We start from the raw sequence: 16,106 nt of genomic DNA, 5'->3' as shown, positions 1-16,106 counted from the left end.
ACAGAGGGAGGGGGAGAGAGCGACACAGAGGGAGGGGGAGAGAGCGACACAGAAGCAGGGGGAGAGAGCGACACAGAGGCAGGGGGAGAGAGCGACAGAGGGAGGGGGATAGAGGGAGAGGGGGGAGAGGAGGGAGGGAGGAAGAGCGAAAGAGAGGAGGGAGGAAGAGAGAGAAAAATACACCTGTATAATGTTCTGCAGCTTTCAGATGCCTGTAATGTACCCAAATGCTATCAGCAGGGTTCCCTCATCACTGCATTAGCAGTGGTGAAGGAGTCAGTGTCTTGTCATGTCATCTAATATCACAGACTCCTGTCACTTTCTCGCCGGCTCCATCACCAGCTGAATGTAGCACGGCAAGTTCACAGCTTGGGACTCTGACCTGCTCCACCACTACTTCACAGGTAACCTACTCAGGTTGAGTGCTGCTGCCGCCTCCTCCTCCTCTACCCTTGCTGTCACCACCAGCCCCCTGCTCATCCTGCCTCATCTGCTCCCATCCAGGGTTCTCCTCACCCTCCTGCTAGGCCCCACCGCGAGCCACATTGCTGTCTGAATATTGTGTCTGTGTTTTAGGTGGACACATTATTCAGCCATATTGAAATATACTGCCCCTGTAAGATGTGTGGAGCCTCTCATGGGGCCCTCTACTCTACAGGCCCCCCCTGTGCTGAACTCTCCTTTTTAGAATAACAAAGTTTTGATGCTGTCTGAAAAGTTATAGAGATAAGGAATTCTGACACTTTTCTAATACTAATTTACAGCATGCTTGTTCCCGGTATGTGGCCAAAAAGACCAGCAACTACAATGTTCAAAAGAAAAGGAGCAATGGCAGCCTCCATGCTTCTCTCATGTCACTTTAAGTTGATGAAAGTACCAGGCCGAACCCTGAGAAAGATCTGTATTGCAGTCTTAGATAAGATGCTGGAGTTTGAAGATGTCACTATAATTAGTCTAGTTAGGCTTTGTAGACTTTCTTTGGATCCCTATTAACCATTGATTATTTTATCTTCATTACAGTGAAATTTTCTATGAACCAGTACTTGGCTCTTATCCCAGTTTCAATTCGACAACCACCAATATCCCGCCTACATGACCCAGGACTGGGTGGGTATAGGCAAAATAGGTTTTTTGCACAATGGATCACATTGCATCTAATATTTTTTGGATGTCTTTAGATGGGCATTTGGCAATGCTTAGAATGACCTGAAGGCCAACATGCACATGAATGAGAACAAGGACCACCAAGAGCCACCAGTAAGGTGGTATAGAAAGGCATACCTTCCAACTTTTTGAGATGAGAATGAGTGATACCAGTTAGCAAAGGTATATAGGCATAGGACACCCCCACCCCCACCACACTTCCTTAAAGGAGAATTATACAAAAAAAAAAATTAGCTAAGCTCACAAGTTTTTCTTTTTCTTTTCTTTTTCTTTTCTTTTTCTTTCTTTTTCTTTCTTCCTCTTCTTTCTTCTGCTTTCTTCTTCTTCTTTCTTTTTTTTTTTTTTCTACTATAATTCCTTTTGGCTTTTGAAATTTACAAATACAGCAGTTCAGAAATTGGATGAAAGGTGTAGCACTGGGAAACACTTTTTAAAAGCTAAAAAGTGCATTTTCCATACAACTAAATAGATCGGGAAAATTAGGCGGAAAGAGGGACAGAGGGACTTTGTTCCAAATTAAGGTCAGTCCCTCAAAATCAGCGACAGTTGGGAGCTATGGAGACGTATAAAGATTACTAAACTGCATTTCCACCAAAATTCAGTTACACACGTTGCACGGATTTTAACATAAATCCCTGACTGAATACGCTACGAGGTTCTGCTCTCTTGACAGAGCATCACATCAACTTACTCAGATACAGGAGGGTCTGCCTCCTAAAATTGGTCAGCCAATTACACAAGCAGGAAATTTTGATTTACTGTAACAGTACAATTTTGATTTACTGTAACAGTAACAGTGCTGTAACACTTTTAGAAAGTGGATTTCCTGGAACACACTGTATCAAATAAAGGCTTTACAATACATTGAATTGGGTTCCTCTAGTGGCCAAAAATCTGCATGACAGAAAATAGTGGAACAATCCAGGCTGAAAAGTAAGCCACCATGTCCCTCTGGTGGCCAGGTATGCTAAACAAGAAATACTTGACATCTAAGCTGAAAGAAACCTACAGGCTGCTGATAAAGATTAACTCCACTTTTGTCAAGAAAACAAAACCAAAACATTCCCCTCTGGTTGATCAATGTACATTGCAGGGATTTTAACAAACTTTGTTGCAGATTCCTACCTTTTTGTTATTCTGCAGAAATAGCTGTTTTGTGTCCATGTGAAGAATGAATGGAAGTGACCTTATAATAATCAGCTGCTGTACTTGTATGTCTCTGAGGAAAGTGGCAGGGTCTGCATCCTTTTTTAGATGTGATTTATCTTTGGGAGTATCTCACCAAAAAAGGCATTTTTGTTGCAGGGGATGCCAAAATCTGACTTGTATCTTTTGTGCAGACTTCTTGGAAGATCAGTGAGTGCATTTCTGGAGGTTGTTATATACATCATCTGTGTAGCAACTTGTGTAGCAATTACATATGCCATTTTTTATTTTTTTTGGTATGTTTTTTTTTTTTTCCACAAAAGTGGAGTTAACTATTAATGACCACTCTGCTGGTTACCTGTCTGCTAGTTACCTGTCTGCCATGGTAGCAATTTGGCTTTAATACTGTGATCCACTGACCTGGAACCAATATAAAGAAAGAATATTGACTTTTTTAGGCTTTCATTTTCTGTGTGTCATCTCTGGGTCTGGGTCCTAGGCTGATGTCACAATAGTGACATCATGATATGATCACTATGCACTGCAAAGAAATACTCTCCCCTTTCCATGTGCCAATCCCAGGCTGGTTGGATGAGTGAACTGTCATGTTGGTTGGCATCCTACAGCTTTTCCATGAGCGTAATAGTGGTGGTTCACTAATCCGGACAGCACCACGTATATAAACTGGTAAGTATTTACCCTACTCTGCATAGTGATCCTTTTACTGTTGAGTTGTTGCCAGCATCAGGATTTTCAGTGTCCTTAGAAGACTGAAGGGCAGACACTGGCATGGCCTTTAGAAGACTGAAGGGCAGATGCATCTAGTCAGCATTGTTGGAAGCAGACCAGCAATTGCAGCTCAAATACTGTTCTCATGATTGATACTGCCCCCTGACTCAACTCCTGCTTGCACAGGTAAATTGGGCATCACATCCAGACCTGGAGATCTCACTGGCTCTTGAGTTGGTGGCTTTGTAGACATCCTTGAAGGGATCTCCTCCCTGACTGCACCATTTTTCCACAGAGACCCTCAAGTCCCTGGGGCTTAGCCTTTTTTGGAAACAAATGAAATAGGCTCTCCAGATGCCGCAAAACTCCACCAAATCGCTCACATGGAACAGAGGCAGCAGGGAATTGGCCATCCCTTGATTGCAAGGGGCAGAACCTCTTAACGGCATAAAGCTCAGTTTAGTGGCTATAGCTGTTTTGGGCCCAGTGGGAGCAAAATTGAAAATGTTTCTCCAGTTGCATCAATGTCCTTTTCCAAGGAAGCCCTGGAAATGGGTGAAGTAACATGTCCTTTCACCAGCTCACATGTTTGCACTACAAGCCTGAGGCTCCCAAATTTGCATAGTTATTCCACCTCTTCTGCTTCTAGGATCTCTTTGCCTCTCAATTCATTGTGAGGCCAATCCTGCTGACAACACCAAAAGTGTTAGGATGGGTAACCCAAGGGTAGAATTGTTAAGCTAGTTTCCAGCCCAAGAACTCAGTGCAGACTCTTTATGTGTTTGCACAACTGCATACAGATGATGGGCCAGTTATCTTTTATTTCCATCCCTCAGGTCCTAAGCACCAAATTAAATTTTCACATTGTATGGGAGGACACTCTCTTGCAAGGTCTTGCAAATTTTGTGGTTACACACTAGTATAAATATAATGTAAGCGCTTTGGATAATCCCCAAGAAAAACTCCCTCCTGCAACTGGAAAAACCCCATCACTCCAGAAATAGGTTCTATAAATATAACTAACATACTCTCAGAGCTTTGGAGTCACTATTCCCCAACTCATCTAAAAATAAAAATGTGAGTGCAAATAATGATTCAATCTCCAAATGATTTTCCGTGCAGTGAAAATTAGACCATCATAAATAAATCGGTGAAATCAGGCAAGTGTAGCTATACAAATGGCCACCAAGTGTAACTTTCCTTCTTCTTCACCAGAGTATCCAAAGTCCTTTTACTTCTGCTTTATACAGTTTACACTTAGGGAGGAAATAAGAAGAAACAGTCATGGTGCAATTTTGCAAAAATAAATGGATAAAACAATGGTTACTGTGCTAACATAAATGTGAATGTGCAATCTTCAAATCAACCAATTGTACACCCAATCTTCCACACCAACCACCGTGCTACACCTACACGCAGGGGAATCTCTCCAGATGGAGCGACCCATAAATGTTATTGGGTCATATACAGCATGTCATGGTGATCTCTCTTGGTCACCAAAATCACTCTCCTTAGGCGCCTCATATACCTCCTCCTCTGCTGCCAGTTCCAGCCATGTCTCCTCCTCTCTACTTCCTTCTTTCTAGAGAGAAGACGCTGCTGGAACTGGCAGCAGTCATCTTTATTTGCAAACCTTTTTATTTTTAGTTGAATTGGGGACTAGTCTTGTAACTATAACTAGAGATGAGCGAATCGAACCAGGCGAAGTGGAATTTCAGGAAAAATTTGATTCGTGCCGAATCCGAATTTTAGCCAACTTCGGATGCACGAATCGAATTTTCCCCGATCGTCCGATTTTCATCCCTTCTACAGCCGGCAAAAAGTGTATCTGCAGAGCTCCGCTATTTCTGACAGTTCTCTGACATTCACATTTACAGCGGTTGAAACATTGTATCTATTTGTTTCCATTTAGGATACAGATGTTTTTATTCATTTATGGAAACAAATAGATACAATGTTTCAACCGCTGTAAATGTGAATGTCAGAGAACTGTCAGAAATAGCGGAGCTCTGCAGATACACTTTTTGCTGGCTTGGAATTCTTCTTATTTTCATCCTACTTCTTCTTCTTCTTCTTCATCCTCATCCTCATCCTCAGAAGAAGAAGAGGATGAGGATGAAGAAGAAGAAGAAGTAGGATGAAAATAAGAAGAATTCCAAGCCGGCAAAAAGTGTATCTGCAGAGCTCCGCTAAGTGTATCTGCAGAGCTCCGCTATTTCTGACAGTTCTCTGACATTCACATTTACAGCGGTTGAAACATTGTATCTATTTGTTTCCATTTATGCATTCTCCTTCTTCTCATCCTTCTCCTTCTTCTCATCCTTCTTCTCATTCTTCTCCTCCTTCTCATCCTTCTCATCCTTCTCCTTCTTCTCATCCTTCTCATTCTTCTCCTTCTTCTCATCCTTCTCATTCTTCTCCCTCTTCTCATCCTTCTCCTTCTTCTCATCCTTCTCCTTCTCCTTCTTCTCATCCTTCTCCTTCTTCTCATCCTTCTCCTTCTTCTCATCCTTCTCCTTCTTCTCATCCTTCTCATCCTTCTCCTTCTTCTCATCCTTCTCCTTCTTCTCATCCTTCTCCTTCTTCTCATCCTTCTCCTTCTTCTCATCCTTCTCCTTCTTCTCATCCTTCTCCTTCTTCTCATCCTTCTCCTTCTTCTCATCCTTCTCATCCTTCTCCTTCTTCTCATCCTTCTTCTCCTTCTTCTCATCCTTCTCCTTCTTCTCCTTCTTCTCATTCTTCTCCTTCTTCTCATCCTTCTCATCCTTCTCCCTCTTCTCATCCTTCTCCTCATCCTTCTCCCTCTTCTCATCCTTCTCCCTCTTCTCATCCTTCTCCTTCTTCTCATCCTTCTCCTTCTCCTTCTTCTCATCCTTCTCCTTCTTCTCATCCTTCTCCTTCTTCTCATCCTTCTCCTTCTTCTCATCCTTCTCCTTCTTCTCATCCTTCTCCTTCTTCTCATCCTTCTCCTTCTTCTCATCCTTCTCCTTCTTCTCATCCTTCTCCTTCTTCTCATCCTTCTTCTTCTTCTCATCCTTCTTCTTCTTCTTCTCATCCTTCTTCTTCTTCTTCTCATCCTACTTCTTCTTCTCATCCTTCTTCTTCTTCTCATCCTTCTCCTTCTTCTCATCCTTCTCCTTCTTCTCATCCTTCTCCTTCTTCTCATCCTTCTCCTTCTTCTCATCCTTCTCCTTCTTCTCATCCTTCTCCTTCTTCTCATCCTTCTCCTTCTTCTCATCCTTCTCCTTCTTCTCATCCTTCTCCTTCTTCTCATCCTTCTCCTTCTTCTCATCCTTCTCCTTCTTCTCATCCTTCTCCTTCTTCTCATCCTTCTCCTTCTTCTCATCCTTCTTCTCATCCTTCTCCTTCTTCTCATCCTTCTCATCCTTCTCCTTCTTCTCATCCTTCTCCTTCTTCTCATCCTTCTTCTCATCCTTCTTCTCATCCTTCTTCTCATCCTTCTTCTCATCCTTCTTCTCATCCTTCTTCTCATCCTTCTTCTTCTTCTCATCCTTCTTCTTCTTCTCATCCTTCTTCTTCTTCTCATCCTACTTCTTCTTCTCATCCTTCTTCTTCTTCTCATCCTTCTCCTTCTTCTCATCCTTCTCCTTCTTCTCATCCTTCTCCTTCTTCTCATCCTTCTCCTTCTTCTCATCCTTCTCCTTCTTCTCATCCTTCTCCTTCTTCTCATCCTTCTCCTTCTTCTCATCCTTCTCCTTCTTCTCATCCTTCTCCTTCTTCTCATCCTTCTCATCCTTCTTCTCATCCTTCTCATCCTTCTTCTCCTTCTTCTCATCCTTCTTCTCATCCTTCTTCTCATCCTTCTTCTCATCCTTCTTCTCATCCTTCTTCTCATCCTTCTTCTCATCCTTCTTCTCCTTCTTCTCATCCTTCTTCTCATTCTTCTCCTTCTTCTCCTTCTTCTCCTTCTTCTCCTTCTTCTCCTTCTTCTCATCCTTCTCATCCTTCTCCCTCTTCTCATCCTTCTCCCTCTTCTCATCCTTCTCCCTCTTCTCATCCTTCTCCCTCTTCTCATCCTTCTCCCTCTTCTCATCCTTCTCCCTCTTCTCATCCTTCTCCCTCTTCTCATCCTTCTCCCTCTTCTCATCCTTCTCCCTCTTCTCATCCTTCTCCCTCTTCTCATCCTTCTCCCTCTTCTCATCCTTCTCCCTCTTCTCATCCTTCTCCCTCTTCTCATCCTTCTCCCTCTTCTCATCCTTCTCCCTCTTCTCATCCTTCTCCCTCTTCTCATCCTTCTCCCTCTTCTCATCCTTCTCCCTCTTCTCATCCTTCTCCCTCTTCTCATCCTTCTCCCTCTTCTCATCCTTCTCCCTCTTCTCATCCTTCTCCTTCTCCTTCCTCATCTCCAAGGGCATTTAAATTAAAGGTACAGTGTTCTGCACTAATATAAAGGCTCTCTGAAGCCTAGAAACCCTTTTTATAAGTTAAATTCGCAGCGAATAAATTCGCATCGAATCAAATTTCTTCCTCAAATTCGGCGAATCAGCCGAATCGAATTTTTGAATAATTCGCTCATCTCTAACTATAACCAATATATTCCCAGTATGTAGAGTCACTACTCTAAGCACTGGGAATATATTGGTTATAGTTACAAGACTAGTGTCAGATCCTGGTGTTCATCTGAGGGCTATGTGACATGAGGGTCCGGGTCCATAGTTGGATGCCAACACTTGAAGGCATCTTCCACTACTTGCAGATGGAACACTCTCTACCTAGTCACTACCTGCTTCTACCCCAACCAGGGTTACACTTCACTTTGAGTCTTTTCTGGTGTACCTACCATTCTGTATTTTAGAAGACTAGTGAATCTTGCACAACTGCCTGCCGCTTTATAGCAGTTCTTCTCATCTCACACTAGCCTGTCATCAGTATTGTTTGTCTTCTTATTTTCCTAATACTTTTCCAGTTACAACATCCAGTGAGTATGTAACAAGGAATTCATTTCATCTTTCCCATTTGGTAACAAAATAATTCACAAAACCCAAATCTTCTGCCATTTCAGATCACCTAGCTGTTTCCATGAGGTCAGGATCTGGGTAGTATAGAGGAATGCTCGTTACAGGAAAAAGAAGCCCCAAAGGGGGCCACACAACATTGCCAGACCACATACTCTTTTATTCTCCAACACACTGATCTAAGCATCACCATCCTTTTATATATGGTAACTGCTAGTAGGGGAGTTGTGACATCACTCTTACAAGGAATAAGGGGGGGGGCTCTCTTCTGAGGGAATAAGGAGGGGCCTAAATGTCTTGTGTAAACTACTAATTGCACCACCCCACACCTAATGAAGATTAACAAAGGCAGACATGTATGAAGTTTAGCCTGTGTGATAATCATAGATCCCTCCATAAATACACTGGAGGAGCAAGTGTAGCCTCCTAGGGACAGGAAGTGTGTTGTGTAGGATTACCATGTGACGATAAAGGGAAAAATAATACTAGAACTTCATCTAAGGACTTCAATGTATTATGGTCTAGTTTTGGGTTCTAGAGATACTTTGAGTGGTCAGAAATTCGACGTCCTTCCACCCATCCACAAAAATGTCAAGTTAAAGTCTTACACTGCATCCTGTACAATATATTCTGATGTGCACATACTGTATTTTGATGAAAACGCTACAGGGATTTGAGGTGTCAAAGAAATTACTGAATTGACTTACTCCCACTTGACCCCCAGACAGGATAGGCACACCAAAATGATGAAATGCAGTATGTGCTGACATGACTTTGCAGCGATCTCATATTTTGCATATTTTATTTGTAGATGGAAATATTAGCTCCTTGGTGACAATCACCACAAAGACCTTTCTACGCTATGATAAGCTGCGAGAGTTGCTAAAAAGTATACGTCTGTATTATCCCGACATAAAAGTAATTGTGGCGGATGACAATGAAACACCTGAGAAAATTGAAGATCCAAATGTAGAACAGTATATTATGCCATATGCTAAGGTAAAGCCCATTCCATTTCTATGACTGAGGGATTCAACAGATGTCTAGAGGTACAGTTCCAGGTCTCTTCATTCAAGGAACAAAATGCTGCTAAGGATGTTAACTACTACTTGCACTTAACCACTCCCTGTGGGAACCCAATTGGGGTTCCATGTGTAAGTACTCAGACTTGACCAAAGACCTCTATGGACTTTCTTACCAATTTATTATTATTATACAGGATTTATATAGCGCCAACAGTTTGCTCAGCGCTTTACAATATGAAGGGAGACAATACAGCAACAATACAGTTCAATACAAGATGGATAGGAGGGCCCTGCTCCTTGGAGCTTACAATCTAGGAGATTGAGGCATTACTACCTCATGGGGCTTTAAGAGGCACCAGTGGACAAACTAAGGGACACTTAGAAGATTATTAACAGGAATTTGTATTGAAAACATCTTTGTTGAACAGCTCATTTGTTATATTTAAACAACTTCAGCAAAGAATGTTTGTTTAACTTGGCCCGGTCTGAAGTTACTTGAGACCAATCTCAATTGGGTACTGTACAATGCATGTATCACAAGAACAAGGTATGGCATATCACATGTATGGCGTACCACAAGAACAGGGCTTATTACAAGGACAAGATGAGAGAGAATGCAGTACCAGTTTCTAACGGGAAGTGAAGCTATTCGGAGGAGGCAATATTGTTTTTGCTAATGACTACAATAGTAGTGTTGAGTACATAAGCAGCCAGCTGGTTGGGAAATCATATGACTTGGCAAAGTGACGTTAGGCCCAGGTATTTTAGGAAGCTTGTGTATTTAGGTTCCTTCTCTAGCAATCATAACCCTAGTGGGTCTAACATTACTACACAAGGCATCCTAGGGACCCAGCCTTGAAGTCAGGGACGATGGAGTGAGGCCTCGGGAGAAGCACAGGTTATATACAAGACTTCAGCTTGCAAGACTTTGCATGCTCTGATAAGGGTCTGGTGTGGATTTTGAGGGGGACTCCCACGCTGTGTTTTTTTTTTTTTGTTTTTGTTTTTTTGGGGGGGTTTTTATTTCTCAAGCAATTACCAGCAATTCTTTTATTTACACTCAGCTGTCAGCGGGGAACCCTGCTGACAACTGATGAGTCATCTGTTAGAGACGCGATGGGCGGCTTGTTGGCCTCTCCTTAACCAACTAAAAAATGCTGTAAATTGGCACTTAGCAGTGGTTAGCAGTGTTTTAGAAGCATTCAGCATTTTTTTTTTCTGCTGGCAAATTGCTCCCAAAAATGCAAAACATTTTTTGTTCCTGAACCTCGAAGCCGAAGCTTCAAAAATGCTTCTAGACTACAATAGTGTGCATAGACACATAAGATAACATGATTTGCTTCTAGGGCAGCGGTTCTCAACCTGTGGGTCGCGACCCCTTTGGGGGTCGAACGACCCTTTCACAGGGGTCGCCTAAGACCATCCGAAAACGCATATTTACGATGGTCTTAGGAACCGAAACACCGCTCCTCTATCCGTCTCCAGGTGGGTCCGCCCACATGCAGATACGCCTACATACAAGTACCTGGCATGATGACATCATTGCGCCAACCCCATCACATACACCCCGTACAAATACAGGTGTATGTGACAGGGTTGGCGCCATAATGTACTTATGTGGACAAGTCACACATGTGTAAAGAGCAGCTACTGTGTAGAAAGCAGCTACTGTGTTGAAAGCAGCAGTATTGGAGGTAAAAGGACACTTCATGAATTATATTTATAATTGTTTTTGTGATTAATCACTATGCTTTAATTGTGTTCAGTTTGTAACAATGAAAATACATCAGGCATATCAGATATTTACATTACGACTCATAATAGTAGCAAAATTACAGTTATGAAGTAGCAGCAAAAATAATTTTATGGTTGGGGGTCACCACAACATGAGGAAATGTATTAAAGGGTCGCGGCATTAGGATGGTTGAGAACCACTGTTCTAGGGGCAGAAAAACAATGCTTCTAAGTAGCTGCTAAGAGCTTATTTATGAGCTAGTGTGCATGGAGCCCTAAGTTGGAGCGCTGATTAATGCCACATTTAAGGACTGGATGGAGATAAATACAAATCCTTTGACAGGTAAAACTGCTTTAATATATATATTTTTTTATTTATGTATTTAGCCATGTGCCTGGGGTTCAACTTTAATGTGTCTGCATAGCATAGACAGTTGGAGAAATGTAAAAAATTCCAAAGCAAATATTTTTCCTTTTTTACATTAGTGCTGCTTTTCTCCTGCATGCACTCACTCCAGCGCTGGCTGTACAGCATTGCTCTGAATTGGCTTCTTAATGGTTCACAATGCCTTGTCGTGGTTTCTTTTAAGGAGCTGCACATATCTGATTGCTGAAGGACTTAACAGGCTATAGATTGGAGAATGAAATATCTCTGAGCATTAAACATGGCTTGTTTTTTCCAGGGCTGGTTTGCGGGAAGGAATCTTGCTGTATCCCAAGTAACCACCAAATATTTCCTCTGGGTGGATGATGATTTTCTGTTTATAGAGAACAAAACAATAGAAAAACTAGTGGATGTATTGGAAGGAACCAATTTGGATCTGGTAAGATCTGAAAGTGTGAATGGGGCCATAATGAGTGATTTATGCTTTCTGCTTTACCATTTTGTTCTGAATTGTATGGTACAGGAGTCTGAAACATAATTTCATGCTTCCTTAGATCAGCTTGTATTTTACCATGTGTGCCATTATATGTTGGGAGTATTTTAGGCATTTTGCCAAATTGTTCTTCATTGGCTCTGATCGGGTGAAAAAAAAACCTGATAGTCTGGTTGTACAGAAGTCAATCAAGAGCCTGCCCATATAAGGATCAATATTTGTCCAGTCCCTGCTAAATTGGCCGAATTGTGATCCATCTATGGATGGCCTAAATACAGTTCAGTTCAGGTTGTAGGGTCTCTCCTTTCCTCATCAGGCTTCGTCAAGAAGTCAGAAAATCTCTTTAGTTTACTCCATGGCCAGGACTGACAAATGTGTCAGTATCATTGTTCAATATATTTAATATTTGCGTTTGTTGCAGGTAGGTGGTAATGTGGAAGGGAACCATTTCAGCTTCCAACTCATCTGGGAAGAAGGCGATGATGAAGGTGATTGTCTACATTGGCGAGGAGGTGGATACCATCAAATTGAAGGCTTTCCTAATTGTGTCGTGACTGGAGGAGTAGTGAATTTCTTCCTGGCCCATACAGAGAGAGTTCTTGGCATTGGATTTGACCCAAAGCTGAATCGAGTAGCACATACTGGTAATTATAGTGTATTGTATCTTCTTTTATGTTCCCAAGATATCTACTAGATGCAAGTTTTTAAATGTGTCCCTCGGAGGTTTGCATATAGATTGCCTGGAAAAATCTAATTTAAGCCACCATTTCAGGAAAATCAAATCCATCGTTCCAGTAACAGGAAATTATAAAAGGTTTGTAAAGGAAGAGGCATGATGTTCCATAATTAACATTCAATATGGTTGTCAATGTTTTTTGTCACTATAGAGTGAAAAAGAACAATATGGTTTACTTGGGCCAGTAATAATTATGAAATGGCTATATGGTCAATATGCACAGTGGTTACACATTTATGTATTAGCTTCTTATGTAAATATAGGAGTTCTTCCAAGGTCAAAATTAAGCCAACCCCTCCTGGCAATAAGCACCCCTCCAATCATTCATCTGTCAAATGCCAGGAACTCTGCTGTTAGTCGAAGTTCTGGTGATTTAGTTTTTTGGATACAAATGGAGAAACCGAAAAAGGGCGCACCGACCTAGTGCATTATCATTTAAAATAATTTATTAAAGAAACAAAAATAGGTATCATACTCACAATGGACAAAATAACACAGGCATGTCAAACTGAACAAGGTGTATGATCCAAACAACATCTGAGTCCATACGATGGAACCCTGGATGACCAACTGGCTAACGTGTTTCGAGGACACAACCTCTTCCTCAGCTCTGAGGAAGCCAGGGTTCCATCGTATGGACTCGGATGTTGTTTGGATCATACACCTTGTTTAGTTTGACATGCCTGTGTTATTATGTCCATTGTGAGTATGATACCAATTTTTGTTTCTTTAATAAATTATTTTAAACAATAATGCACTAGGTCGGTGCGCCCTTTTTCTGTTTCTCCATTTGTATCCAGTGTATTCGGACCACCCCGGTCTGTTGAGGGCAGCAAGCAGTTCATATTCCAGAAACTTCCAGAACATTCCTATTGGGTCTACTGAGTCCTTTCCTAGCGCAGGAGTAAAGTGTTTGTTGTGTTGGATTTAGTTTTTTGACCTGTTGACGTATTATATAATCACATGCAGGGCAAGAGAGGTCCAAAAGAATGGGTCACTGATAAACCTCATAATTTTCAAAACTATCCTATTACATAGTAGACATGTGCGATTTTTATTTTGTTACGAATAAAAATTCAGAACAAGTTTTTGTTGTTGGATGTATCCGAATTTCCGAATCACAACGAATTTCAATGAATCTGAAATAAATTATAACAAAACTAATTATCCAAATTCTAATTCAAAAATGAACTTGAATTTCAAAATTAACTTGAGTTTGAAAATGAATTCGAAAGAATTTTGAAAATGAATTTAAATTCAAAATAGAGACCTATTGCAAGAAATACAGTAAGGTATACAAATAGTATGATTATTCCTACTTAGACTGCTTTATAGAATAGTAAGGAATAGAATATGGAAGAATAGAATAAACCATAATAGAAAAGAGAGAATAGAATAAAGTAAAAGTAAAGAATAGAAAATAAAAGAATAGAAAATAAAGGAATCAAATAGAATAGAAAATAATAGAATAGAATAAATATAGCCATCTTCAGAAATTCGAATTTCAAATCGATTTGAAAAGAACGAATATACAAAACATATCCTAATATTTGAAACTAATTCCAAAAACAAATTATTCTAACATAACGAATATGACAAAACAAACTTATTAACTTAACAAACTAATTGAAAACAAATCAAATTTTTCTGTAATGTAGATCTTTAGTGCATAGAATTAATGCTAGGATGACATGGTGCGGTGTGCCCCCTGCATCTATCAGGCCTCATATAAACTAGTACTAGATGCAGATACTCATGCAGAGCCTAAGACGTTAAATCTGAATTCCTCTGCTCATCAACTGCTCTCCCAAGCCATAAGACCCACCAGGAAACTGATATTAACAGGGCTGCAGCAATAAACTCAACCAGACATTGCAATCCATGTTATTTCCATACTTAAGCCATTTTTTTTGTATTTGTTTACTTTACTATAAATGTCCTTTTTGTTGCTACGTCTGCCCCCATCGGAGTAATAACCCTACACTTCCTTTCCTTTTACCACTATGTGACAAGAATAAGGGAGATAATGGCCAGTGGGGAGTCCTAGAGATGAATTTTTGATCAACCATGAGTTCGACCAGGGGCGGACTGACAACTCATGGGGCCCCCGGGCAATAGGGGATCATGGGGCCCCCGTATCCTTGCCCAAACTCAGAAAAGCCTATGAAAAAGGTACCAGGGGCATCTCATGGGGCCCCCTACTGACCCCGGGCCCTCGGGCAGTGCCCACGTTCCAAATGGTCAGTCCGCCCCTGAGTTCGACTCAATCCCAAGCTGATCACAGAATGGATGAACTAAATGTCCAGATTTGGCCAGTTTGCCTGGGTGCCTGGACATCCAGGCTGCTGCAGCCAGAAGTCATTAATGTAGTAATGGTATGAATACCACCATTTAAATGGGAGCTTCCGCCTACCTGCCAGATTGTTTCAAATTTTAAACAAGCCAGCAGTTATCCCGGGGGATGTCTTTTGAATGAAGGAAGATTTAGTTCGTTCACCTGCCAGGATGGATTTTTTTTAAATTTTTCTGGAATTGGAGTGAATTGATCTTTAATTTACTTGATGATAAAGTTTGTGAAAACACATAGCAATGGAATTTAGTGCTTGTTTAGACTTTCCTTATAGGAGCCTTTAGTTGTGCTAAAATATTAATCCATTTTTTTTTTATTTCAAATTAATTCCAGAATTTTTCATCGATGGTTTGGGACGTCTGAGAGTAGGTTCATGTAACCACGTCACTGTTGGACACCAGAAAAAAGAAAAACCAAAAAATGAAAAACTAGTTAAGATGTTTCAAAAATACAACTCATTCAGGCAAAGCACTGCACAACAAGTGAGGACTAAACTTGCACTACTTTATTTCAAGAACCGACTGAGCTGTTTCACAAAGCACTAAGTTTTTTTTTTTTTGTTTTTTTGGGGTTTTTTTGGGTTTTTTTTGTTTGTTTTTTTATGGATGGTTGCTGATCAAGGAATGTAAGAAGTATTTTTTTATATATATATATTTAAATATAATCTATTTAAGATCTTCAGTAATGACCTACTTGGCCTTAAGTGAGTCTTGTTAAAAAGCATTAGCATTTAACAAACAAAAAAAACTAAAGTATTTTTAAGGATAATCTCTGTTCAGATAATATGAAAAGAGAGTTTCTTTTTCAGTTTGATGAAATTTCCATGTATTGAACACCCTCCACTTGGACATCAAACAGTGGGGAAAATGCTCAAGTAGTAGTAGTTTCATTATGAAATAAAATTTGGACAAAATTGTATTATTCAGATGTGTCTGAATCTCCGGTTCACAATCGTAACAAATTTCAACTAATCCAAAATAAATTATTAAGAAACACAACAAATTCATTCACTTCATTTGTTTGTGACTTCAGAGGGTTTTGTATATCCAATAATATTGTCACTCCCAGTATTTTGTTATGATTGGCCAAAGACAAGGAAAGCATCAAAGTCACAAGTAAGTCACCAAAAAAACATAACAAATGAATTTGAATCTTCCAAAATAATATGAATTGATTTGGGTCAACAAATATACAACTAATCTGTATATACAAAACAAATTATGAAAATGAATTATTCTAATATAAGGAATATGTTGAAACAAAATGACTGGCTTAACAAAAAAATCCCAAATATTTTTTTTGTCATACACATCTCAAGGATAACATTGGTGTGCTATTGATGATCACAAGCGATTGCTCCAATTGTCG

At 40.4% G+C, this 16,106-nt stretch overlaps 1 protein-coding gene across 1 annotated transcript in view; it reads left to right on the top strand.

Moving 5' to 3' along the window:
- LOC149464511 (beta-1,4 N-acetylgalactosaminyltransferase 2-like) overlaps nt 1-15,654 on the top strand; it is a 76,118-nt gene extending 60,464 nt beyond the window's left edge. Inside the window, exons 6-10 of the mRNA XM_089674484.1 lie at nt 1,021-1,107; nt 8,827-9,014; nt 11,458-11,598; nt 12,074-12,296; nt 15,072-15,654. Of these exons, the coding sequence (XP_089530610.1) occupies nt 1,021-1,107; nt 8,827-9,014; nt 11,458-11,598; nt 12,074-12,296; nt 15,072-15,283 (851 nt within the window). The 3' untranslated portion in view covers nt 15,284-15,654. The remainder of the gene's footprint in view (nt 1-1,020; nt 1,108-8,826; nt 9,015-11,457; nt 11,599-12,073; nt 12,297-15,071) is intronic.
- The last annotated feature ends 452 nt before the right edge of the window (nt 15,655-16,106 follow it).

Source organism: Staurois parvus, unplaced genomic scaffold, assembly GCF_062004578.1.
Source record: "Staurois parvus isolate SC_StPar_1 unplaced genomic scaffold, SC_StPar_1.0 ptg000151l, whole genome shotgun sequence".
In the NCBI taxonomy this organism is placed as follows: Eukaryota; Metazoa; Chordata; class Amphibia; order Anura; family Ranidae; genus Staurois; species Staurois parvus.
This window is presented reverse-complemented; position numbering and strand designations above follow the sequence as displayed.